General features: G+C 43.1%; 1 protein-coding gene across 1 annotated transcript; it reads left to right on the top strand.

Annotated features, from left to right (window-relative positions):
- The first annotated feature begins 288 nt into the window (after positions 1-288).
- Positions 289-17,756, top strand: LOC120063432 (CCR4-NOT transcription complex subunit 6-like). The gene is made up of 12 exons (XM_039013802.1): positions 289-439; positions 1,568-1,689; positions 5,830-6,016; positions 6,264-6,349; positions 6,524-6,613; positions 6,836-6,904; positions 8,957-9,114; positions 9,540-9,694; positions 10,447-10,598; positions 11,274-11,501; positions 14,092-14,294; positions 16,870-17,756. Exons 2-12 carry the CDS (start codon positions 1,578-1,580, stop codon positions 17,080-17,082), a joined length of 1,653 nt encoding a protein of 550 aa, XP_038869730.1. The 5' UTR covers positions 289-439; positions 1,568-1,577; the 3' UTR covers positions 17,083-17,756.
- The last annotated feature ends 3,655 nt before the right edge of the window (positions 17,757-21,411 follow it).

The raw sequence follows: 21,411 nt of genomic DNA on the forward strand, positions 1-21,411 counted from the left end.
TAGCTTGCTAGCTACATGAGTGGCACTGGCAAAGGCTGCTAGTTATCTACGTTTGCTAGGAACTACAGTATGCAACATAAATGCATTGGCTATGCATCATCGTGTGGGCAGTTTATTCTAAATCTTGAACTGCAATTGAATTTAAGATAAAATAGTTTGTAGAACTGACCTTTTTCAAACATCGTGCAGGTTGTCATGTTTAAAATGCACCGGTGACTTGCCCTACGTTAAATTCGTCACGTCTAGAAACAACGCAGGCAACTTTGCTGCCGGTGGGGCACACTGATGGGGCAGACGGTACGAGCGGAAGCCATGTTTGTTGTTCCTCCTTCTGCCACTTCGGAGTTCGGTACGTTCAGGGTCTGAACGTTCAAGAACTCCGTCTGCATGTCTTTAACAATATCGCCACTAAATATTCTCTACCACCCCCCGAATGCAGGTAATACATGTTTTATTGTTAATAGTTGCAGTGACAATTTGTATCGCCGAATGTCTCTCTGCATTTCTCCCGTCCGTTTTGCCTCACCTCTTCCCAAGGTCCAAGTACCAGAGCTAGCTAGCTTGCTAGCGCAGGAAAGGGTGTGCTCTCAGGCCGCCTGTCAAATTACTCAAGACCCATGCTTCAGCCTTTGGTATATTTACTTTAGAAAGTAATGGGACAACACGTTCAGTTGTGTGTTCAAGTTGTTAAAACTACTAAGATGTATTTATAACTAGGTGCTGTTGTTGCTCAAGTACAAACGTGTCATGCATGCCATTGAATGGTTTTGACAGCCAGTGAATGGTTTTGACAGCTGTCAAGTAAACTTCTCTTGCAAAGCAGGCCCGGTGTAGTTGCATAGCTGTTGCTACTTTTGACATTTAGCTATACTGTCAGTTAACAAATTAACACGCAATTGTCACTGCCGTTACAATCATCGGTAGTTTAATAATTGCAAATTAGCTAGGTAACGTTAATGAAATGTAGCTAGGTTGCTAAAGTGTTGTAGTTACTGTGTCATTATCAAAGACACAAATTAGCTGTGTAAGCAGCTGTCAATGGACCTCGAAAAGATATTCTCGGGTGACAGCCCCGGTGTTTACCCGGTCACCAGCCAAGGAACGAACCCTATTGAATCGCTATTCATACTGTGGTGGTGTTGTTGCCACTATCACTGGTACAGGACGTGTGGCCGACTTGTGTTTAGACAGATAAACAGATTATGTAACAACTAAACCCGCTCCAAACGTCTTCCCTGCTAGCTACACTTCAACTTTGACATTCTAAGTATTTGTGTTACTAATTGTTACTTCCTCTGTAGCTGCAAGCTTTCAATACCTTTCCCATGTCACTGACACCAGAATGCTTTCTCAGTGAGACATCTGCACAATATAACTAAAATATCAATGTGGATGCCCCCACAATTAAAGATATTAAAGTTGGACACCTCCTAAAGACAGGAGGCACCCCAGGAGACCATGTGTAATTCAAACCCTGGTGAATCAACATGTCTTGTGTAATATTCTGGCTTGTTGGTGTGTGTCTACTAGGCATTTGACCTGGCTTGTTGGTGTGTGTGTTCCTTAGATTAACAGGTATGCCAAAGGAAAAATATGATTCCCCGGATCCTCGCCGATTATACACCATCATGTCAGCTGAGGAGTTAGCCAACGGGAAGAAGTCGCACTGGGCCGAGCTGGAGATATCAGGTGAGTCTGTTAGCGATATCGGGCCAGTCAGTCAATTAGCTGGAGATATCAGGTCAGTCAGTGAGTCTGTTAGCGATATCGTGTCGGTCAGTCAGTTAGCTGGAGATATCAGGTCAGTTAGTTAGCTGGAGATATCAGGTTATTCAAAACTCCATCTTTAATCAGAGGTAATGTAAACAATTTGGTCGAAATGTTGTCTTGAAGACAACATTCATTTGCTTTGACTCTAGTGTTCCGTTTGTACGTGTGCCTTTGCGGGACAAAATAAACAAAGCCAAGCATCACACAGTTGTTATAACAAATCTTTGGTTCTGCTCCCTAAATTCTCTTTCCCCTCTGTGTGTGTCTCACTCACTTAATTGTGTTCTGACCGCTCCTTCTACACATACAGTGGCTTGCAGAAGTATTCACCCCCTTGGCATTTTTCCTATTTTGTTGCCTTACAACCTGGAATTAAAATAGATTTTGGGGGGGTTTGTATCATTTGATTTACACAACATGCCTACCACTTTGAAGATGCAAAATCATTTTTATTGTGAAACAAACAAGAAATAAAACAAAAAAACGGAGAACTTGTGTGCATAACTATTTACCCCCCAAAGTCAATACTTTGTAGAGCCACCTTTTGCAGCAATTACAGCTGCAAGTCTCTTGGGGTATGTCTCAATAAGCTTGTCACATCTAGCCACTGGGATTTTTGCCCATTCTTCAAGGCATAACTGCTCCAGCTCCTTCAAGTTGGATGGATTCCGCTGGTGTACAGCAATCTTTAAGTCATACCACATATTCTCAATTGGACTGAGGTCTGGGCTTTGACTAGGCCATTCCAAGACATTTAAATGTTTCCCCTTAAACCACTCGAGTGTTGCTTTAGCAGTATGCTTAGGGTCATTGTGCTGCTGGAAGGTGAACCTCCATCCCAGTCTCAAATCTCTGAAAGACTAAAACAAGAATTTCCTTGTATTTAGCGCCATCCATCATTCCTTCAATTCTGACCAGTTTCCCAGTCCCTGCCGATGGAAAAACATCCCCACGGGGCTGGTGTTCTCGGGTTGATGAGAGGTGTTGGGTTTGGCCAGACATAGCGTTTTCCTTGATGGCCAAAAAAGCAAAATGTTGGTCTCATCTGACCAGAGTACCTTCTTCCATATCTTTGGGGAGTCTCCCACATGCCTTTTGGCGAACTTCAAATGTGTTTGCTTATTTTGGTCTTTAAGCAATGGCTTTTTTTTCTTGCCACTCTTCCGTAAAACTCAGCTCTGTGGAGTGTACGGCTTAAAGTGGTCTTATGGACAGGTACTCCAATCTCCACTGTGGAGCTTTGCAGCTCCTTCAGGGTTATCTTTGGTCACTTTGTTGCCTCTAATTTAATGCCCTTCTTGCCTGGTCCGTGAGTTTTGGTGGGCGGCCCTCTCTTGCCAGGTTTGTCGTGGTGCCATATTCTTTACATTTTTTTAATGGATTTAATGGTGCTCTGTGGGATGTTCAAATTTTTGGATATTTTTTTAGAACCCAACCATGATCTGTACTTCTCCACAACTTTGTCCCTAACCTGTTTGGAGAGCTCCTTGATCTTCATGGTGCCACTTGCTTGGTCGTGGCCCTTGCTTAGTGGTGTTGCAGACGCTGGGGCCTTTCAGAACAGGTGTATATATACTGAGATCATGTGACAGATCATGTGACACTTGTACACAGGTTGCCCAGTCGCACAAGGTGTGGTTCAGACCTAGGACCCAGAGCTTAATGATGAGCTTTGAGGGTACTATGGTGTTGAAGGCTGAGCTATAGTCAATGAACAGCATTCTTACATAGGTATTCCTCTTGTCCAGATGGGATAGGGCAGTGCGATGGCGATTGCATCGTTTGTGGATCTATTGGGGTAGTAAGAAAATTGAAGTGGGTCTAGAGTATCAGGTAAGATAGAGGTGATATGATCCTTAACTAACCTCTCAACGCACTTCATGATGACAGAAGTGAGTTCCAGGAGGCGATAGACATTTATTTCAGTTACCTTTGCTTTCTTGGGTACAGGAACAATGGTGGACATCTTGAAGCAAGTGGGTACAGCGGACTGGGATAGGGAGAGATTGAATATGTTCGTAAACACTCCAGCCAGCTGGTCTGCGCATGCTCTGAGGACGCGGCTAGGGATGCCGTCTGGGCCGGCAGCCTTGCAAGGGTTAACACGCTTAAATGTCTTAGTCACGTCGGTCACGGAGAAGGAGAGCCCACAGTCCTTGGGAGCGGGCTGCGTCGGTGGCCCTGTGTTATCCTCAAAGAGGGCGAAGAAGGTGTTTAGCTTGTTTGAAAGCAAGACATGGATGTCCGCGACGTGGCTAGTTTTCCCTCTGTAATCTGTGATTGCAGGTAGACCCTGCCACATACATTTCTCGTGTCTGATCCGTTGAATTGCGACTCCACTTTGTCTCTGTACTGACTTTTTTCCTGTTTGATTGTCTTACGGAGGGAATAACCACACTGTTTGTATTCAATCATATTCCCAGTCACCTTGCCGTGTTTAAACGTGGTGGTTTGTGCTTTCAGTTTTGCACGACTCTGCCATCTATCCACAGTTTCTGGTTTGGGTAGGTTTTAATAGTCACCGTAGGAACAACATCCCCTATACACTTCCTGATGAACTCAGTCACCGTGTCCAAGTAAGCATCAATGTTATTCTCAGAGGCTACCCAGAATATACATTTGAAGTTGGCCAAATACATTTAAACTCAGTTTTTCAAAAATTCCCTGTCTTAGGTCAGTTAGGATCACCACTTTATTTTAAGAATGTGAAATGTCAGAATAATAGTAGAGAATTATTTATTTCAGCTTTTATTTCTTTCATCACATTCCCAGTGGGTCAGAAGTTTACATACACAATTAGTATTTGGTAGCATTGCCTTTAAATTGTTTAACTTGGGTCAAAAGTTCCGGGTAGCCTTCCACAAGCTTCACACTATAAGTTGGGTGAATTTTGGCCCATTCCTCCTGACAGAGCTGGTGTAACTGAGTCAGAGCTGGTGTAACTGGTGTAGGCCTCCTTGCTCGCACATGCTTTTTCAGTTCTGCCAGTACATTTTCTGTAGAATTGAGGTCAGGGCTTTGTGATGGCCAATCCAATACCTTGACCTTGATGTCCTTTAGCCATTTTGCCACAACTTTGGAAGTATGCTTGGGGTTATTGTCCATTTGGAAGACCCATGTGTGACCAAGCTTTAACTTCCTGACTGATGTCTTGAGATGTTGCTTCAATATATCCACATAATTTTCCTTCTTCATGATGCCATCTATTTTGTGAATTGCACCAGTCTCTCCTGCAGCAAAGCACCCCCACAACATGATGCTGCCACCCCGTGCTTCACGGTTGGGATGGTGTTCTTCAGCTTGCAAGCATCCCCCTTTCTCCTCCAAACATAACGATGGTCATTATGGCCAAACAGTTCCCTTCCCCAGATCTGTGCTTCGACACAACCCTGTCTCGGAGCTCTACAGACAATTCTTTCGATATCATGGCTTGGTTTTTGTGCTGACATGCACTGCCAACTGTGGGACCTTGTATAGACAGGTGTGTGCCTTTCCAAATCATGTCCAATCAATATAATTTATTTACCACAGGTGGACACCATTCAAGTTGTAGACACATCCCATGGATGATCAATGCAAACATAATGCACCTGGGCTCAATTTCGAGTCTCATAGCAAAGGGTCTGAATACTTATGTAAATACGTTTTTTTGTTTTTAATAAATAAATAAAACCTGTTTTCGCTTTGTTATTGTGTGTACATTGATGAGGGGGGGCGGAAACTATTTAATCCATTTTAGATTAAAGCTGTAATATGGAAGGGGGTCTGAATGCTTTCCGAAGGCACTGTATATGAGGCAATTTAGCAATTAGAATTCGATATCTGTTTTGATAAATTAGGCATTGTTGCTCACTGTTGGCATATAGTTAAATGAGCACATATTTTTTCCAGTACAGCCCTTGTTAAAAAAGTACTCAAGTACTTTTTTAAAAATTATACGAGGACTCGAACAGTCATAGATCTAATACCCATCCCTACTGTGAAGAATGCAATATTGGAAGCCTTATCTGTAGCATTTAGCGCTAACAAGTGGTACATCCATTTCACCCGTCTCTCCAGGTCGGGTCAGAAGTCTGAGCAGTTCTCTGTGGACCCTCACCCACCTGACGGCTCTACACATCAACGACAACAACCTGAGTCGCATCCCGCCCGACATCGCCAAGCTGCCACACCTGGCCTACCTGAACCTGTCGTCCAACAAGCTCCGCAGCTTGCCCGCCGAACTCGGAAACATGGTGTCTCTCAGGTAAGAGCTTCTGTGTGGTTGTGTATTCTTGGAAGTGGTGCTGGCAACTCTTAAGGATGTGGGTTCAGTTCCGGTTGGGATCACAAACACTTACTGAAAATGTATGACACTCACTGTACTGTAAGTTTCTGTTTATAGAAGCATTTGCAACGTGGCGTAAGACACCACCAGGATGGTGGAGGTTTTCCGCTTTCTACAGACTTTCTTTCTTCCCCGCTGTGTTCCCTATCACTTTTTCCCCCCCTAGGGAGTTGCTTTTAAACAACAATCTTTTGCGAGTTCTACCTTACGAACTCGGGCGGCTGTTCCAGTTACAAACCCTGGGGCTAAAAGGTATGTCTTAGTTTGGTAAACGCTTTACTTTAAGGTTACCTTTTATAGTCCTATAAAGGGTTTATAATGGCTTAATTAGTTATTAATTAAACATTTATAGACACAAACAGTTAAGTGTGCAGGTAACCACAGTGTTAGATTATTATTATAAAGGCTTATTGTTTCTCTGTGCAGGTAACCCTTTGTCCCAAGACATCCTCAACCTGTACCAGGAATCAGACGGAACCAGAAAGCTCTTGAACTACATGCTTGACAATCTAGCAGGTAAATGGTTAAACTATACATGCTTGACAATCTAGCAGGTAAATGAGTCAACCGATTCACGTTACAACAAAACAAGATACATATTGAGTCTAAACCTGACCTGAGCACTTGAAATGTCATATTTTCTTCTCCTGAACCAAATATCATTAAAGGCCTGTTTCCCTTTCTAATTAATCAATTAGTTAATTTATTTTATTTTATTATGGTCCTTTCTTTGTTTAGTGCACCCAGAACAGCTTCCCCAGAGACCTTGGATCACCTTGAAGGAGCGAGACCCAATGACCCCTACAGGTACTTTGGGATAACTCCCAGTGGTAGCTACAAGGTACTTTGGGATAACTCCCAGTGGTAGTTACAAGGTACTTTGGGATAACTCCCAGTGGTAGCTACAGGTACTTTGGGATAACTCCCAGTGGTAGCTACAGGTACTGTAGTAACTTTATTAGTAGCAGCAGTGGAAGTATTATTATTATTAGTAGCAGCAGTAGAAGTAGTAGCAGTAGTATTAGAATTCTTATTACTAATAGTAGTAGTATTAGAAGTATTATTTGTAGTAGGAGCAGTAATAGTATTATATTGATTATTATTATTAGTAGTAGTAGAAGTATTATTAGTAATAGTACTAGTAGCAGCAGTAGTAGTCTAAATAGCACTACTACATATAGTACCAGTCAAAAGTTAGGACACACCTACTCATTCCAATGTTTTTCTTTATTTTTTTTCTATTTTCTACATTGTAGAATAATAGTGAAGATATCAAAACTATGAAATAACACATATGGAATCATGTAGTAACCAAAAAAAGTGTTAAACAAATCAAAATACATTTTATATTTGAGATTCTTCAAAGTAGCCACCCTTTGCCTTGATGACACCTTTGCACACTCTTGGCATTCTCTTAACCAGCTTCATGAGGTAGTCACCTGGAATGCATTTTGATTAACAGGTGTGATTCCAATTTGTAAGTCGCTCTGGATAAGAGCATCTGCTAAATGACTTAAATGTAAATGTAAATGTGTGACTTGTTAAGTTAATTTGTGGAATTTCTTTCCTTAATGCGTTTGAGCCAATCAGTTGTGTTGTGACAAGGTAGGGGTGGTATACAGAAAATGGCCCTATCTGGTAAAATGCCAAGTCCATATTATGGCAAGAACAGCACAAATAAGCAAAGAGAAATGACTGCCCATCATTACTTTAAGACACGAAGGTCAGTCAATACGGAACATTTCAAGAACTTTGAACGTTTCTTCAAGTGCAGTCGCTTAAACCATCAAGTGCTATGATGAAACTGGCTCTCATGAGGACCGCCACAGGAAAAGAAGACCCAGAGTTACCTCTGCTGCAAAGGATAAGTTCATTAGAGTTACCAGCCTCAGAAATTGCAGCCCAAATAAATGCTTCAGAGTTCAAGTAACAGACATCTCAACATCAACTGTTCAGAGGAGACTGACTGTGTGAATCAGGCCTTCATGGTCGAATTGCTGTAAAGGAACCACTTGCTTTGGCCAAGAAACACGGGCAATGGACATTAGACCGGTGGAAATCTGTCCTTTGGTCTTATGAGTCCAAATTTGAGATTTGGTTCCAACCACCGTGTCTTTGTGAGACGCGGAGTAGGTGAACGGATTATCTCTGCATGTGTGGTTCCCACCATGAAGCATGGAGGAGGAGGTGTGATGGTGTGGGGGTGCTTTGCTGGTGACACTGTCAGTGATTTATTTAGAATTCAAGGCACACTTTACCCGTATGGCTACCACAACATTCTGCAGCGATACGCCATCCCATCTGGTTTGCGCTTAGTGGGACTATCATTTGTTTTTCAACAGGACAATGACCCAAAACACACCTCCAGGCTGTGTAAGGGCTATTTTATCAAGGAGGAGAGTGATGGAGTGCTGCATCAGATGACCTGGCCTCCACAATCACCTGACCTCAACCCAAATTAGATGTTTTGGTATGAGTTGGACCGCGGAGTGAAGGAAAAGCAGCCAACAAGTGCTCATCATATGTGGGAACTCCTTCAAGACTGTTGGAAAAGCATTTCAGGTGACGCTAGTTGAGAGAATGATAACCAAAGCTGTCATCAAGGCAAAGGGTGGCTACTTTAAAGTGTCTAAAATGTAAAATATATTTTGATTTGTTTAAAACTTTCTTTGGTTACTACATGATTCCCGTATGTGTTATTTTTAGTTTTGATGTCTTCACTATTATTCTACAATGTAGAAAATAGTAAAATAAAGAAAAACCCTTGAAATAGTAGGTGTGTCCAACCTTTTGACTGGTAGTGTATGTCATTGAGTTGTTGATGGTGTATTGAATATTCCCCCTGCCTCCCTCTCCCAGCCATGTTCACAGTGATGTGTTACAACGTGCTGTGTGACAAGTACGCCACCCGTCAGCTGTACGGCTACTGCCCCTCCTGGGCCCTCAACTGGGAGTACAGGAAGAAGGGCATCATGGAGGAGATCACACACTGTGACGCTGACATCATCAGTCTACAGGTAGGGTCTGACGTCGTCAGTCTACAGGTGGGGGCTGACGTCGTCAGTCTACAGGTGGGGGCTGACGTCGTCAGTCTACAGGTGGGGTCTGACGCCGTCAGTCTACAGGTGGGGGCTGACGTCGTCAGTCTACAGGTGGGGGCTGACGTCGTCAGTCTACAGGTGGGGGCTGACGCCGTCAGTCTACAGGTGGGGGTGTGTGATGACATGTTTGTGGACCCCAGGAAGAGTATCTGATTGGATTATACCAGTTAATCGGTATACAATAAAACCAGCAAGCCTCCACACATCAAGAGGTCATTTTAGCCAGTGTGTTGGATGTGTTCAGTAGAACCCATTCAGACCCAGGCCTTTTACACCGGAGCAAAGTAAACATCCACTAAAACTATTCTAACATGACGGTCGTCTTGGTCGTGTGTCCTCAGGAGGTGGAGACGGAGCAGTACTACGCCCTCTTCCTGGAGACTCTAAAAGACCATGGGTACGACGGGTACTTCTGCCCAAAGTCTCGTGCCAAACTGGTCTCGGAACAGGAGAGGAAGCACGTGGACGGATGTGCTGTGTTCTTCAAGACTGAGAAGTGAGTAAATTTAATCAATTACATTTATTTTATATACTTTTTTTTTTTACGTTAGCAGTGCTTTACAGCAAAGTGCTTTACAGATACCCAGCCTAAAAGTGAATAATTCCTAATAATTTACCTGTGCTTGATTGAACTTGCCTCTTGCAATGGGAACCTATAAAAAAGTGCAAACCCCGCCCACAATTCACTCCAGGCAAGGTAAATCAATTCACTCCAGGCAGGGTAAATCAATTCACTCCAGGCAGGGTAAATCAATTCACTCCAGGCAGGGTAAATCAATTCACTCCAGGCAGGGTAAATCAATTCACTCCAGGCAGGGTAAATCAATTCACTCCAGGCAGGGTAAATCAATTCACTCCAGGCAGGGTAAATCAATTCACTCCAGGCAGGGTAAATCAATTCACTCCAGGCAGGGTAAATCAATTCACTCCAGGCAGGGTAAATCAATCCACTCCAGGCAGGGTAAATCAATCCACTCCAGGCAGGGTAAATCAATCCACTCCAGGCAGGGTAAATCAATCCACTCCAGGCAGGGTAAATCAATTCACTCCAGGCAGGGTAAATCAATTCACTCCAGGCAGGGTAAATCAATTCACTCCAGGCAGGGTAAATCAATCCACTCCAGGCAGGGTAAATCAATCCACTCCAGGCAGGGTAAATCAATTTACTCCAGGCGGGCTTAAATCAAATGCTCAAAGTATTTAAAATAATTTAAATAGTATTTGAACCCATGTCTGGTTATGTTTCAGATTTACTCTGGTGCAGAAACACACGGTGGAATTCAACCAGGTTGCCATGGCAAACTCTGAGGGTTCAGAGGTCATGTTGAACAGGGTCATGACCAAGGACAACATCGGGGTCGCTGTCCTGCTGGAGGTCAACAAGGACATGTTCTCTGGTGGTGAGGAACCTGTTAATCAGTCAGTCAGTCATCAATCACCCAATCAATCAAAAATATAATAACCTTTTAGAGTAAGAGCTGTTTGAGAAGACCGGCTGAAATTCCCTCCTGTTTTGGTGGGATGGAGTTTTGGCTTGCCTGGTGACATCACCAGGTGGTCAATTAGTTCATAGACCAATAAGAAAGAGAGTTCCAAACCTCTGTGCGAATAAAAGCTAGTTTTCACCTCCACAATCAGACCACTTCCAGACAGTCTGAGCAAAATTCTTGCTTTGAGAAATTTGCTCTTAACAGCATCTGCTAAATGATGAAAATCTAAAATGAAACTTCAACGGTATTCTCTCCCTGTCCTAGAGATCACCATCATTTGTTTTTCCCTTAGATGTGTGTATGGTTTTTACCAGTACCTAACTCTACCAGTAGATGGCAGTCTCTGCTCCTCCAAAGTCCTAAACGTTTACATGATACAACTTTTTAGTTTGATTTAGTTTGGCCTGGTACAATGCAAACAAGTCCACTACTTTTAAGTTTCAAGGTCACCTGAAAATACCGTTAAATACTTGAAAAGTTCTTGATATAACCTATTTGATCATGGTGTGGTTAACTAACTCTTACCACTGTTCTGTGGACTGAAAGGAAAATGGAACAATAAAGTATTTGTCTTCTGTTTGTCAGGCATGAAGCCTCTGCAGGAGACACAGTTCCTTCTGGTGGCTAACGCCCACATGCACTGGGACCCGGAGTTCTGTGACGTCAAGCTGATCCAGACCATGATGTTCCTGTCTGAGCTGAAGAGCATCACAGAGAGGGCGCTGAGCTCCGTGGCAACAGGCTCCCCGACCTCCGACCCCGCCTCCATCCCTATCGTCCTCTGTGCTGACCTCAACTCCCTGCCAGACTCTGGTAAGGATCTGACCTTTGACCTGGCTCAGAACTTACCCTTTACACTGAAGCAAATCTGTGTTCCATATGATCTGTTATTCAGGTACTCTAATACACTAGAAAACAGAGGTTAACTATTTCAATGGCCCTTCGTTCCCCATCCAGTATTAACTGTTTCCATGTCCCCCCTTCCCACCAGGTGTAGTGGAGTACCTGAGTAATGGTGGTGTACTGTTTTAATGTCCCCCCCTACCTACACCATATTAACTGTTTTAATGTCCCCTCCCTACCTACACCATATTAACTGTTTTAATGTCCCCCCCTACCTACACCATATTAACTGTTTTAATGTCCCCCCCTACCTACACCATATTAACTGTTTTAATGTCCCCCCCTACCTTCACCATATTAACTGTTTCCATGTCCCCCCTTCCCACCAGGTGTAGTGGAGTACCTGAGTAATGGTGGTGTACTGTTTTAATGTCCCCCCCTACCTTCACCATATTAACTGTTTTAATGTCCCCCCCTACCTACACCATATTAACTGTTTTAATGTCCCCTCCCTACCTACACCATATTAACTGTTTTAATGTCCCCCCCTACCTACACCATATTAACTGTTTTAATGTCCCCCCCTACCTACACCATATTAACTGTTTTAATGTCCCTTTTAATGCCCCTCCCCTACCTACACCATATGAACTGTTTTAATGTCCCCCGCCCCTACCTACACCATATTAACTGTTTTAATGTCCCCCCCTACCCACACCATATTAACTGTTTCAATGGCCCCCCCCCCCTACCTACACCATATTAACTGTTTTAATGTCCCCCCCTACCCACACCATATTAACTGTTTCAATGCCCCCCCCCCCTACCTACACCATATTAACTGTTTTAATGTCCCCCCCACCTACACCATATTAACTGTTTTAATGTCCCTTTTAATGCCCCCCCCCCCTACCTACACCATATTAACTGTTTTAATGCCCCCCCTACCTACACCATATTAACTGTTTTAATGTCCCCCCTACCTACACCATATTAACTGTTTTAATGTCCCCCCCTACCTACACCATATTAACTGTTTTAATGCCCCCCCTACCTACACCATATTAACTGTTTTAATGTCCCCCCTACCTACACCATATTAACTGTTTTAATGTCCCCCCCTACCTACACCATATTAACTGTTTTAATGCCCCCCCTACCTACACCATATTAACTGTTTTAATGTCCCCCCTACCTACACCATATTAACTGTTTTAATGTCCCCCCCTACCTACACCATATTAACTGTTTTAATGTCCCCCCTACCTACACCATATTAACTGTTTTAATGTCCCCCCCTACCTACACCATATTAACTGTTTTAATGCCCCCCCCCCCTACCTACACCATATTAACTGTTTTAATGCCCCCCCTACCTACACCATATTAACTGTTTTAATGTCCCCCCCTACCTACACCATATTAACTGTTTTAATGTCCCCCCCTACCTACACCATATTAACTGTTTTAATGTCCCCCCTACCTACACCATATTAACTGTTTTAATGTCCCTTTTAATGCCCCCCCCCCCTTACCTACACCATATTAACTGTTTTAATGTCCCTTTTAATGCCCCCCCCCTACCTACACCATATTAACTGTTTTAATGTCCCCCCCTACCTACACCATATTAACTGTTTTAATGTCCCCCCCCTACCTACACCATATTAACTGTTTTAATGTCCTCCCCTACCTACACCATATTAACTGTTTTAATGTCCCCTCCCTACCTACACCATATTAACTGTTTTAATGTCCCCCCCTACCTACACCATATTAACTGTTTTAATGTCCCCCCCACCTACACCATATTAACTGTTTCAATGTCCCCCCCCCACCTACCTACACCATATTAACTGTTTTAATGTCCCCCCTACCTACACCATATTAACTGTTTTAATGTCCCCCCCCTACCTACACCATATTAACTGTTTTAATGTCCCCTCCTACCTACACCATATTAACTGTTTTAATGTCCCCCCCTACCTACACCATATTAACTGTTTTAATGTCCCCCCCTACCTACACCATATTAACTGTTTTAATGTCCCCCCCTACCTACACCATATTAACTGTTTTAATGTCCCCCCTACCTACACCATATTAACTGTTTTAATGTCCCCCCCTACCTACACCATATTAACTGTTTTAATGTCCCCCCTACCTACACCATATTAACTGTTTTAATGTCCCTCCCTACCTACACCATATTAACTGTTTTAATGTCCCCCCTACCTACACCATATTAACTGTTTTAATGTCCCCCCCTACCTACACCATATTAACTGTTTTAATGTCCCCCCTACCTACACCATATTAACTGTTTTAATGTCCCCCCCTACCTACACCATATTAACTGTTTTAATGTCCCCCCTACCTACACCATATTAACTGTTTTAATGTCCCCCCCTACCTACACCATATTAACTGTTTTAATGTCCCCCCTACCTACACCATATTAACTGTTTTAATGTCCCCCCTACCTACACCATATTAACTGTTTTAATGTCCCTCCCTACCTACACCATATTAACTGTTTTAATGTCCCCCCTCCCACCAGGTGTAGTGGAGTACCTGAGTAACGGCGGCGTAGCAGAGAACCATAAGGACTTCAGAGAGCTACGCTACAACGAAGCGCTCAGCAACTTCAGCTGCCAGGGGAAGAACGGCCCTTCTGACGGCAGCATCACACACAGCTTCCAGCTGAAGAGCGCCTACCAGGGCAGCCTCATGTCTTACACCAACTACACCTACGACTTCAAGGTAGGTTACACCTGTTAGGTACTAAATGAACCGAGTAAAATCGATTGGACTACTAGGAAAAGCTTCCAACAAAGTTTATTCACCCAATGGGTCAAACAGGTGAACTGACAGACATATTCCCATCAGCACAAGTGTGTGTATACAGTTGAAGTCGGATGTTTACATACACTTAGGTTGGAGTCATTAAAGCTCGTTTTTCAACCACTCCACAAATTTCTTGTTAACAAACTATAGTTTTGGCAAGTTGGTTAGGACATCTACTTGGTGCATGACACAAGTCATTTTTCCAACAATTGTTTACAGACAGATTATTTCACTTATAATTCACTGTATCACAATTCCAGTGGGTCAGAAGTTTACATACACTGAGTTGAACGTGCCTTTAAACAGCTTGGAAAATTCCAGAAAATGATGTCATGGCTTTAGAATCTTCTGATAGGCTAATTTACATAATATGAGTCTATTGGAGGTGTACCTGTGGAAGTATTTCAAGGCCTACCTTCAAACTCAGTGCCTCTTTGCCTGACATCATGGGAAAATCAAAAGAAATCGGACAAGACCTCAGAAAAAAAATTGTTCTGGTTCATCCTTGGGAGCAATTTCCAAACGCCTGAAGGTACCACATTCATCTGTTCAAACAATATTACGCAAGTATAAACACCATGGGACCACGCAGCCTTCATACCGCTCAGGAAGGAGACTCGTTCTGTCTCCTAGAGATGAACGTACTGTGGTGTGGAAAGTGCAAATCAATCCCAGAACAGCAGCAAAGGACCTTGTGAAGATGCTGGAGGAAACGGGTACAAAAGTATCTATATCCACAGTAAAACAAGTCCTATATCAACATAACCTGAAAGGATGCTCAGCAAGGAAGAATCCACTGCTCAAAAACTGCCATAAAAAAGCCAGACTATGGTTTGCAACTGCACATGGGGACAAAGATCGTACTTTTTGGAGAAATATCCTCTGGTCTGATGAAACAAAAATTGAACTGTTTGGCCATAATGACCATCGTTATTTTTGGAGGAAAAAGGGGGAGGCCTGCAAGAACACCATCCCAACCATAAAGCACGGGGGTGCCAACATGTTGTGGGGGTGCTTTGCTGCAGGAGGGGCTGGTGCACTTCACAAAATAGATGGCATCATGAGGGAGGAAAATTATGTGGATATATTGAAGCAACATTTCAAGACTTCAGTCAAGAAGTTAAAGCCTGTTCGCAAATGGGTCTTCCAAATGGACAATGACCCCAAGCATACTTCCAAAGTTGTGGCAAAATGGCTTAAGGACAACAAAGTCAAGGTATTGGAGTGGCCATCAGAAAGCCCTGACCTCAATCCTATAGAAAATGTGTGGGCAGAACTGAAAAAGCGTGTGTGAGCAAGGAGGCCTACAAACCTGACTCAGTTACAGCAGCTCTGTCAGGAGGAATGGGCCAAAATTCACCCAACTTATTGTGGGAAGCTTGTGGAAGGCTACCCGAAGCGTTTGACCCAAGTTAAACAATTTAAAGGCAATGCTACCAAATACTAATTGAGTGTATGTAAACCTCTGACCCACTGGGAATGTGATGAAATAAATAAAAGCTGAAATAAATCATTCTCTCTAATATTATTCTGACATTTCACATTCTTAAAATAAAGTGGTGATCCTAACTGACCTAAGACAGGACATTTTTACTAGGATTAAATGTCAGGAATTGTGAAAAACTCAGTTTAAATGTATTTGGCTAAGGTGTATGTAAACTTCCAACTTCAACTGTATATACCCCACTTTAGGTGAAGTCTTCTTTTCTCTAAGCATGACGTCTTTATTGCTAGGCAGGAAGTTTAGTGACGTGAGTAATAAGCTGTTCCTTCTGCCTTACTCTGACCTGACCTCAGACCCCATTTCCTCTCTAATTCACAGCTATCCACACTCATCAGTGACCACAACCATGTTGTTTACCTTTCCCTTACGCAGTAACATTCCCACGCCCTCATATCCAACCTTAATTGACCCCCACCATAGACATTCCTCCTACAGATAACCATTCACTTCTGCTCTAGCAAGTATTTCAAATTACAACCCAACAACTGAAGCCAGACTGTGGGTCTTCTCCTCTCCATAGGATACCTGATGTCTATCAATAACATGTTCTGACAGAATGTAACCGTTCTGCATTCCCCTCTCTCCCTCAGTACCATGAGGATATTTCATAGTTCAAGTTTAGAATTCAGAACCCATCACACCTTAATACACCAACTATATACATATGACTTCAAGGTAGGTTACACCTTAATACACCAACTATATACGTATGACTTCAAGGTAGGTTACACCTTAATACACCAGCAACACATATGACTTCAAGGTTAAACTGGGCTGCTCTGGAGTAGGATCTGTCTTCAGTTGAGTGCTCAAAGTTGGTCATGTTTCGGCCCAGTTAGACAAGCCTAGGAACCCCTTGACCAGCAGTGAGGCTGTGTGTTTCATATTTTTTACGTGTAACAATAGTAAAGACAATCTCTCTTTCATTCTCTCTGTTTCCCCCCTCTCACCTTCTCCCCCTCTTCCTCTCTCTCTCTCCTTCCGCAGGGCGTGATCGACTACATCTTCTTCTCCAAGACTCACATGTCTGTAGCCGGCTTGCTCGGTCCCCTGGAGTCTCAGTGGTTAACGGACAACAACATCACCGGCTGTCCCCACCCCCACATCCCCTCTGACCACTTCTCTCTGCTCGCCCAGCTGGAGCTCCACCCGCCCGTCACCTCCTCCCTCAACGGCCTGCACCTGCCCGTCCACAGGTAGTGGGGCCCCAACATCTCACCCGTGACCCTTGACCTTTGAACCCCTAATGCCCCGCCCCATCTCTGCCGAACAAACAAACCCAGACAGGCCATCCCCCAAAGGAGTATTCACCCCTTCTGCTCCTCTTTTAACCTCCATTTTGCACACTGATTGGATTTCTGTTTGTTTTGTTTGTTGTCTTTCTTTGTCCACATGAACGGCTTGATACCAAATTAGGGTTGGGATTTGTGTTTTGTGTTGTTTTCTGGTCACATCACATACCGCTGCTCTTCTCCTTGGAAACTCCCCAATGTGCGTCCGAAATAGCACCCTATTCCCTATATAGTGCACTACTTTTGACCAGGGCCCTATGTGGGTCTTGGTCTAAAGTAGTGCACGATATGGGGAATAGGGTTCCATTTGGGAGGGAGCCCCAAGTTCAGGTCATCCTGATCTGATGTCAGTGTTTTTTGCCTTAAACCTGGTTTGGATGGGGGCGTCTTTTTGTCACATAACCTTCTACAGTAACAATGGCAGCCGACATCTGAATTCTCTCCGTTCGATTTTGAGGTACCCAATCCTCAAGACAACTACTTTAACATATTTTACAAATATGACATTCAAAGTTCTACTGAATTGTATTTTATGATCATGTTAAGTCCTATCATTTCAACATAAATGTTACCCCAAAACGTTTTGTTCTTCTCCTAAATCACAAAGGATGGGGTGTGGGACTTTTCAGTATCGCTCTATTCGGAAGTAAAGTATGGTAAGAGGACAGATGTGGGTTTTATCACTTTATCACGTCAGTATATCAGTCGGAGATAAAATGTAGATTTCGATATGGAAATCAAAATGTGAAATGGCATCTTCATGTGGCTTCTATGGAAACCTATAGGAACAATCGTTGGAACAGGATCCCAGCCAGCATCCGTGTCAACTTACGTTGCTTTCACCTCACGTTGCCATTTTATGTTGACACTACTCACTGATTTCCCCTCGCCCGTTTGAGTTGCTTGCGAGTGGTGTGTTCCCCTGACCCAAACCAAAATTAACTTATGGATTGCAGTCATTTTAGATGTGTCTTTGACCAACATATCTTGTTAATCATTATGATTTGGTCTTTTAGCTTTTAAACTACAGTGCATTTAACACCTTTAAAGTCATAAGTCTTAAGCTCAACTTCCCCGAGGCTCAATAGCCAAGAGTCCTCATCAATCCATCAATGTTTGATTGATAGATTCATTGAAGAATCCTCCCAAAACCATGTGTTGCATTATCTATGTGTTAAGAGGCATGAGAAAGGATTGGTGTGTTTCCAAGCCAGATGTCATTATAAGGAAGTGGTCATGTCATTGATCAATGCTGAGCTGAATGTATTTCTAATCGAAAGGCTTGCAACAACCGCAGTGGTTTTTAGCTCAATTCTATATTGCAATAGCTTCTAAACCATTGGACATGTGTGTGTGTGTGTGTGTTAGGTAAAAATAATAGTTTACGTCTCAAGTGACACCCTATTCCCAATATAGTGCACTACTTTTGACCAGAGCCCTATTCCCTATATAGTGCACTACTTTAGACCAGAGCCCTATTCCCTACATAGTGCACTACTTTAGACCAGAGCCCTATTCCCTATATTGTGCACTACCATACACCAGAGCCCTATTCCCTACATAGTGCACTGCTGTTGACCTGGGCCAAATGTTTCTGGTCAACAGTAGTGCATCATGTCTGTGATTACATAGGCAGCTCAACTCTGATCTTTTTTTCCCACTATTTGGTCTTTTGACCAATCACATCAGATATTTTCACATTACATATTTTTTTTTTTAGACCTGGTCTGATTTTTGTCAAAATACCAATTAGTGCAAAAAATAATATCAGAATTGGGCTGCCTGTGTAAACACAGCCTGAGTGTAGGGTATGGGAAGCCATTTGGGACATGAGCCAAACTCAATCTGATGGCTAATTACTGCGGTGTAACCCAGGGATGTCCTACGCATTCATAAATACCTCTTCTGTTCATGACCAAGACTCTAGAGTAGCGTCCTCCGCGTTCGAGCGAAACCAAATCCCTAGGTCCGTAACAATGACTTGGATAGTGTATGTTACACACACACTAATGTTCAGTACAGGCTATAGGCTATATAGCTGACACAGGGTTGTCTGACAGAGTTTGGGGGTAGCACCCTGCAATAGGTTATTACTGAGTAATTACCATTTTTTCCCATGTCATTTCTTAAGAAGTACCTGGTAATATCTATAACTATCTAAAGTGATACAGAGTTGAGGGGTTGTGAAAGTGATCAAACCTAGCGTTTGTTCCCAGAGGTATTTGAATGAAAGAAGCCATATATTTATGGGGATTTAAAAGTTGAAATATGTTGATAACTTTCTCAAAACTTGCGGGTTTTTTCCCAGAAATCCTTGTTAGAACATTCCCTGAATCAAAGAGGGGAATAAGCTGGAAATCCAGGAATCCTTCAACCAGAATTTCTGGAAAAACTGTGGATTTTGGAAAAAGTTAGCAGAATTTTTGCAACTCTAATGGGGATACAACAATACCATGACAACACTGTACTGTGTGTGCAGGTTGAAGCTGCGTTGAGTCGACATAACATAACATTATAACAATACCATGACAACACTGTACTGTGTGTGCAGGTTGAAGCTGCGTTGAGTTGACATAACGTAACGTTATAACAATGCCATGACAACATTGGCTTTGCTTTATTTGCACATGATTATCTAACATGCTATGCCTCTAATTTCAATGACTTCTGTAAAACCAGCCTGCCTGAGAGAGTGCGAACGGGGGGGCATTTCTGGGCCCATACTCCACTCCCCCAGATCTTCATTTAGTGGGGTACGACTATTTTTATGGCAGTTGTATATTCAACCATATATTATCGTCTTTGGTGACTGTCTGATCACCATAACTGCGTTACATCCGTTGGGGGTAATGTACAATTTTCGTAGCCTGGTCTCCGATACACTATATATACAAAAGTATGTGGAACCCTTGAAATTCGCGGATTCGGCTGTTTCAGCCACACTGTTGCTGACAGGTATATAAATTCGAGCACACCGCCATGCAATCTCCATAGACAAACATAGGCAGTAGAATGGCCTTACTGAAGAGCTCAGTGACTTTCAACGTGGCACCGTCATAGGATGCCACCTTTCCAACAAGTCAGTTAGTCAAATCTCTGCCTTGTCAGAGCTGCCCCAGTCAACTGAATGTGCTGTTATGTGAAGTGGAAACGTCTAGGAACAGCAACGGCTCAGCCGTGAAGTGATAGGCCACACAAGCTCACAGAACGTGACCGCCGAGTGCTGAAGCGCGGACTCTGGAGCAGTGGAAAAGCGTTCTCTAGAGTGATGAATCACGCTACACCATCTGGCAGTCCGACAGACGAATCTGGGTTTGGCTGATGCCAGGAGTACACTACCTTCTCTAATGCATAGTGCCAACTGTAAAGTTTGGTGGAGGAGGAATAATGGTATTGGGCTGTTTATCATGGTTCAGGCCCCTTAGTTACAGTAAATCGAAATCTTAACGCTACAGCATACAATGACATTCTAGACCATTCTGTGCATCCAACTTTGTGGCAACAGTTTGGGAAAGGCCCTTTGCTGTTTTCAGCATGACAATGCCCCCGCGCACAAAGCTAGATCCATACAGAAATTATTTGTTGTGATCGGTGTGGAAGAACTTGACTGGCCTTCACAGAGCCCAGACCTCAACCCCAATGAACAGCTTTGGGATGATTTGGAACGCCGACTGCGAGCCAGGCCTAATCGCCCAACATCAGTGCCCGACCTCACTAATGCTCTTGTGGCTGAATGGAAGCAAGTCCCAGCAGCAATGTTCCAACATTTAGTGGAAAGCCTTCCCATACAAGTGGAGGCTGTTACGGCAGCAAAGCGGGGACCAACTCCATATTAATACCCATGATTTTTGTATTGAGATATTGGACCAGCAGTGTCCACATACTTTTGGTCATGTAGTGGATGTTTGTTCTGTCTTGCCAACTCTTATGGTCATTTGTTTTTTGCGACAAAGCAAACCGATCTGGGGCCAGGCTACAATTTTCTTACTAGAAGGGTTATTTAGATTTTGACACAAGTCCAAAGTTTATCAATCTGATCTGTATGCCCAGTCAGTGTGCCACAGCTCAACACAGAACAGACAGCAGTATATTATGAACCAATGCTTCAATTCGAAGCTTGTTTTTAAACTATGAGCATTTTTTGTCTGTGATCTAAATGCAGTCTATAAATTGGTACTTTGTGTGAAAACAGTAATTACAAGCTTTTGAAAAGATATTGTCGTTAATGGGTTTTATT

Source organism: Salvelinus namaycush, chromosome 18, assembly GCF_016432855.1.
Source record: "Salvelinus namaycush isolate Seneca chromosome 18, SaNama_1.0, whole genome shotgun sequence".
Classification (NCBI taxonomy): Eukaryota; Metazoa; Chordata; class Actinopteri; order Salmoniformes; family Salmonidae; genus Salvelinus; species Salvelinus namaycush.